Source organism: Stegastes partitus, unplaced genomic scaffold, assembly GCF_000690725.1.
Source record: "Stegastes partitus isolate 25-593 unplaced genomic scaffold, Stegastes_partitus-1.0.2 Scaffold89, whole genome shotgun sequence".
Classification (NCBI taxonomy): domain Eukaryota; kingdom Metazoa; phylum Chordata; class Actinopteri; family Pomacentridae; genus Stegastes; species Stegastes partitus.
The window spans coordinates 523,212-528,393 of NW_007577820.1; the positions used below are offsets into that span (position 1 = coordinate 523,212).

Here is a 5,182-nt window from a genome sequence, read left to right on the forward strand (position 1 = left end):
AAATCTGTGAAATTTCATTTCAAAGAATTTTTTTAAAACAAAACAATTTGACTTTTTCTTAATGGACAAAAGTTTTCTTGAAAGTGATGGAAAATGTGTGTAAATAATGACGGATTTTGCTGATTTAAATGTAATTTTAAGGTCAAACGTGAAAGTATGAATCAGTAAAAACACAGATTTGATGTTTTTAGTTTGCTTTTTTTCTTTCCAGTTTAAATGTCGATTAAAACTTGTTTCTGTGCTTCCACCAGATTAAATCTCTAAACTCATTTTAAATAAGTTTTTTATTCTTTTGTTCGGTTCAGCGTCTTTGTCCTGAACAGATTTGAGGTTTCTAGAGTTCTGCTGCTCCTGAAACCAGAACCTCTTTCCCTGTTTCCAGACGTGGACTGACCTCACAGTCAACGGTTCCCCACCGATGAGCCATGGAGCTCAGCGTCACCACCCGGCCTCCTCCGGACTCCTTCAGCCGCGGCAGCAGCAGGACGGTCAGCAGGTAGTGGCCCAGATGGTTCACGCCGAACTCGATGCCGAAGCCGTCCTCGGTCCGTCCGTCCGCCACCAGACCTGCCGACAGACAGAGTCAGAGTCACACGGACCGAGCAATGGAATAAAAAGAAATGGTAAACTGAAATTAAATCCCAGTTTGTCTCAGAGACCTTTAAAACCTTTAAAACCCATTTTATTGGTTGTTTTGTATTTAACAAAACGTGAGAGTTCATAAAGAGACAAATAAAACACAGATGTTTAAAAGAATCATTACCTTTAAGGCAAAGTTAAAAAAAAATAAAAAATAAAAAAAGTTAAAAAATAATTAACATTTGTGATCATCTGGAGTCACAGGAAACTAGAAGTGAGAGCGTGTGTAAGTGTAGGTGTGTGTGCGAGTGTGTGTAGGTGTGTGTAGGTGTGTGTAAGTGTAGGTGTGTGTAGGTGTGTGTAAGTGTAGGTGTGTGTAGGTGTGTGTAAGTGTGTGTAAGTGTAGGTGTGTGTAGGTGTGTGTAAGTGTAGGTGTGTGTAGGTGTGTGTAAGTGTAGGTGTGTGTAGGTGTGTGTAAGTGTAGGTGTGTGTAAGTGTAGGTGTGTGTGTGTGTTTACCTGCGTTGTTGATCAGCAGGTCCAGTCTGGACTCGGCTTTGAGGAACGTTTCAGCAAAGCAGCGAACAGACTTCAGACTGGCCAGGTCCAGCTGCATGTACAGAACCTCTGAGTTCCCCGTTTCCTGGAAACAGAACCAGAATCTGAAGGTAACGGTTTCATGACTGTCTTTATTTACAGGTGTTGCTTCTCAGACTGATCAGCACAGCTTCACTGGAAAACCGAAACTGACACTCGACTTGTTTAGTCCAATAAAATCAGAATCAGAACACCTGGTTCTGGTTCTGCAGAACCTTTATCTACTGACCAGAGTTCTAACTTCAGACTGTGAATGTTCCAGAGTTCCAGGTCCTTGAAGTCCACAGAGGAGGGTCCAGACTGATCACTTTAATGGACTTTTTCCATCATTTCTGAACCTCAGAACTTCATCAGAACCACAGATGGACACGTGTTCAGGACTGCTGCTCATACTTAACTCAGATTATTGGATCCAATCGACAGAATCAACGACACGACGAGAAACAAGAGCGAATGTTTCAGGTTTTTATCAGATGTTGTCGTTCAAACAGCCTCAACTCAGAAAAAAGCTGCTCAGGGTGGACATTAGAAGAGAATTTGACGTCTTCATCTTTATAAATGTTCATGTTTTATGCTGTAAGCGTTTCAGCGGATCAGCGCCGGTGGAGCAGAAGCTGGTTTTAGAAGCAGAGGTTCCGTCCTGGTGAACGTACTGAGCTCCTCCTCATCACCTCCTTTGTTGTGCAAACCAGCAGCAGAGACACAATCACTGGAGCTGCTGTCTGAGACCTCCCGGTTTCACCAGCATTCAGCTGGTCCTGCTCAGCAGAGACGGGTCAAAGGTCGTCAGTTGCTTCCAGCTCAACCAGAACCATTGTCTGACTGGTTTCTGCTGAAGCTCAAGAGTGACCTTTGACTCCTGCTGAGTCTGAGACGTCTTCACTGCAGCACTACAGAGCTGTTCCACAGACAGACATGATCCGTTTGTCCCTCATGTTTACTCACATACATGTTTATATGTGATGTATCTGCAGCCGGTTCCGTCCCGGTGAGGACAGCCGGGATCTTTCTGCGTGGAGTCTCCATGTTCTCCCCGTGCAGCGTGAGTTCTCTCTGGGTTCTCCGGCTTCCTCCCACAGTCCAGAAACATGCTGAGGTTAACTGGTGATTCTAAATTGTCCGTAGGTGTGAATGTGAGTGTGCTTGGTTGTCTGTCTCTAAGTGTAGCCCTGTGATAGACTAGTGACCTGTCCAGGTGAACCTGCCTTCACCCTGAGTCAGCTGGGATAGACTCCAGCCCCCTAGTGAGGATTAAGGTGTAGAGATGATGGATGGTTCTGTACCTGCTGGATCTCTGTGATGGCGGCTGCAGCCTTGTCTCGGTTCCTGCAGGCCAGGATCACTCGGCCCCCCCTCCGGGCCAGATGCAACGCCGTGGCTTTGCCGATGCCGGTGTTTCCTCCTGCGGATGCACAACACGGCTCGACATGAAACAACCAGCCTGCTGTGGTCACAATCATCATCTGCTCATTCAGTAAACGTCATGACTTCAGCTTGTGCAGCGAACACGTGATCGCTGTGATACTGATCCGAAACATTCACCCAGAACCGAAGCAGCAGCTCAATGGACCGGGTCAGTAACTAACCTATGGTCTAAAAAACAATCAGAGCACACAGAATAAATCCTGTTGTGAATCCTTCCATGTGTCGTCTTTAAGTTAAAGTTAACGACTCAAATACAAGAACAAACAAATAAAATAACAACAATAAACAAACAAACAAAGCAACTGTCAGGACGTAACAGGACTCATATGATAAACGGAGATTTAATCTAAATCGTTTTATTTCATCAGCTGCTGTTTGGCTGCTACACACCGTCTGAAATGTTTTATTTACTCTAGTTGTGACTTTAAAGAGGTTTTCTGTTGCTGAAAACGTTAATTAAACGTTACTATAAAAACTAAACATGAAGAACCGTCACCAGCAGCTCCTCAGCTCGAACTCTGACAGAGAACTCTGAATACGGGTCCAGTTCAGTGGTTCTGTTCCATGAAGCTCCGGATTAAATCACTCGTGAGTCTTTCTGTCTTTAGGTAAATAAAAATCCTCAAACATCACCGAGAAAAACACGAAGATCGACGCTGCTGCAGCAGAAAACAAACAAACTAGTATTAAATAGTTAATTGCAGAAGTCCAGCTGATATTTATCTACACACACGTTGGGTTTTCGGTTCTGATCAGATCGTACAGCTGCTGTTGTTTCATAGAGAATTCTCTTTTGTCATTGTCATTATTTTATATTTTAAAACCTTCTTCACTCGTCCTAAAGCACAGATTGGTTCTTTTAACGTTTTCTGTATTTTTATAGTTTTATATTAAATGTTTAACGTCCAGAAGTTTCTGCTGCTGTTTAGAAAACGTTTTATTTCTGTTGGTGAGGAACTCGTTTTAGAGAACATCTGGATTTTTTGGTTATTTTTCAGTTCAGCACACAGCAGTCATTAAAACCTTGTGTTGGTGTCATGAAGCTGCTTTTTAAACAGATCTGCATTTTATTGAACTAGTTGTCATTGTCGGTGAACCTGTGACGTCCAGATCAGCTTCATGTTTGCTGCTGTTTCAAAAATCTCTTTTTTTTTTACCTCCATGAACCCTTTTATGTTCTCTCTGACAGTTTTCTGTTCGTCCATGCCTCCAGCTGCTTTAACCCTGATCAACAAACTCCTGCAGCTCCACCGTCCAACACGTCTGCCTTCGATTTCTCTCTTTCTACTTTGAACTCATGATGGACGCAAGTTTCTCTGTTGGTTCAAACCTCTGATCTGAACCCTCCTGGATCTGAGCTCTGTGAAAGTTCTGGTTCTGACCTGTGATGATGACGGTCTTCCCGGCCATCCCGGCGTTCCCTTTACATGTGGACCTCCTGAACAGGGTGCTGACCAGGAGGAAGTAACCTCCGAGCACGAACCCCACCAGCAGCAGCAGTTGAATCATCTCGTCTCCGTCTGAGCGACGGGCTGCCGAGCTGCCGTTTATACCTGAAGCCTCGCACCCGTCCGACCAGTTCCGCCTGCGAGTCACGGCTCGGTCCGGTCCGACCGGTTCTGCTCCGGCTGACACTCAAACTGCTGCGGTTTGACTTTTCACACAGTGACTCGCCCTGAACTCACAGAAACAGCTGCAGAGGAGACCTTCAGAATAAAAGTGACCAAATGAACCCTGATGTCAGGATCCTGCTCCAGCCCTCCTGGTTCTGGTTCTGGTCCTCAGCCTCAGCTCCTGCCTCAGCTCGTGCCTCTCAGCAGCCAATCAGGGACAATCACTGCCAGCTGCACCTTCAGACTCACCTGCTCTCAATCAGCTCAGCTCCTTTAAACCAGCTCCTTCCTCCACATCCTGCCAGACCACAGACCTCCATCCTTCATGGTTCCTACACTGGTCCCTGCTCTGTCTCCTTCCTTCCTTCCTTCCTTCCTTCCTTCCTTCCTTCCTTCCCACCTTCTCCTCCTTCCTTCCTTTCTTCCTTCCTTCTTGCCTGCCTTCCTTCCTTCCTTTTTTCCTTCCTTCCTTCCCTCCTTCCTTCCCACCTTCTCCTTCTTCCTTCCTTCCTTTTTTCCTGCCTGCTTTCCTTCCTTCCCACCTTCTCCTCCTTCCTTCCTTTCTTCCTTCCTTCTTGCCTGCCTTCCTTCCTTCCTTTTTTCCTTCCTTCCTTCCTTCCTTCCTTCCTTCCGTCCTTCCTTCCTTTTTTCCTGCCTGCTTTCCTTCCTTCCTTCCTTCCTTCCTTCCTTCCTGCCTTCCCACCTTCTCCTTCTTCCTTCCTTCCTTCCTTCCTTCCCACCTTCTCCTCCTTCCTTCCTGCCTTCCTTCCTTTCCTGAGCCACCACCTCTGATCCCCAGCCTGCTTCCACCTGGATTTCCCCGAGCCAGCCTGTGCCTGCCACTGGCCCCGGTCCTGTTTCTCCACAGCCCTCACCTGACCCTGGATTCCTCGGGCCTGTCTGCCCCTCTTCAGTTTTTTGTTCCCTTTTTGTGAACATCCCGGTTTGTTTGAGTAACTCGTTCTACTT

General features: G+C 46.1%; 1 protein-coding gene across 1 annotated transcript in view; it reads right to left on the reverse strand.

The window, feature by feature from the left end:
• Positions 1-4,115, reverse strand: part of LOC103353924 (dehydrogenase/reductase SDR family member 13-like) — a 7,648-nt gene extending 3,533 nt beyond the window's left edge. Inside the window, exons 1-4 of the mRNA XM_008277114.1 lie at positions 3,983-4,115; positions 2,459-2,577; positions 1,098-1,221; positions 395-567 (exon numbers count right to left, since the gene is read on the reverse strand). Of these exons, the coding sequence (XP_008275336.1) occupies positions 395-567; positions 1,098-1,221; positions 2,459-2,577; positions 3,983-4,109 (543 nt within the window). The 5' untranslated portion in view covers positions 4,110-4,115. The remainder of the gene's footprint in view (positions 1-394; positions 568-1,097; positions 1,222-2,458; positions 2,578-3,982) is intronic.
• Between the last annotated feature and the right edge of the window lie 1,067 nt (positions 4,116-5,182).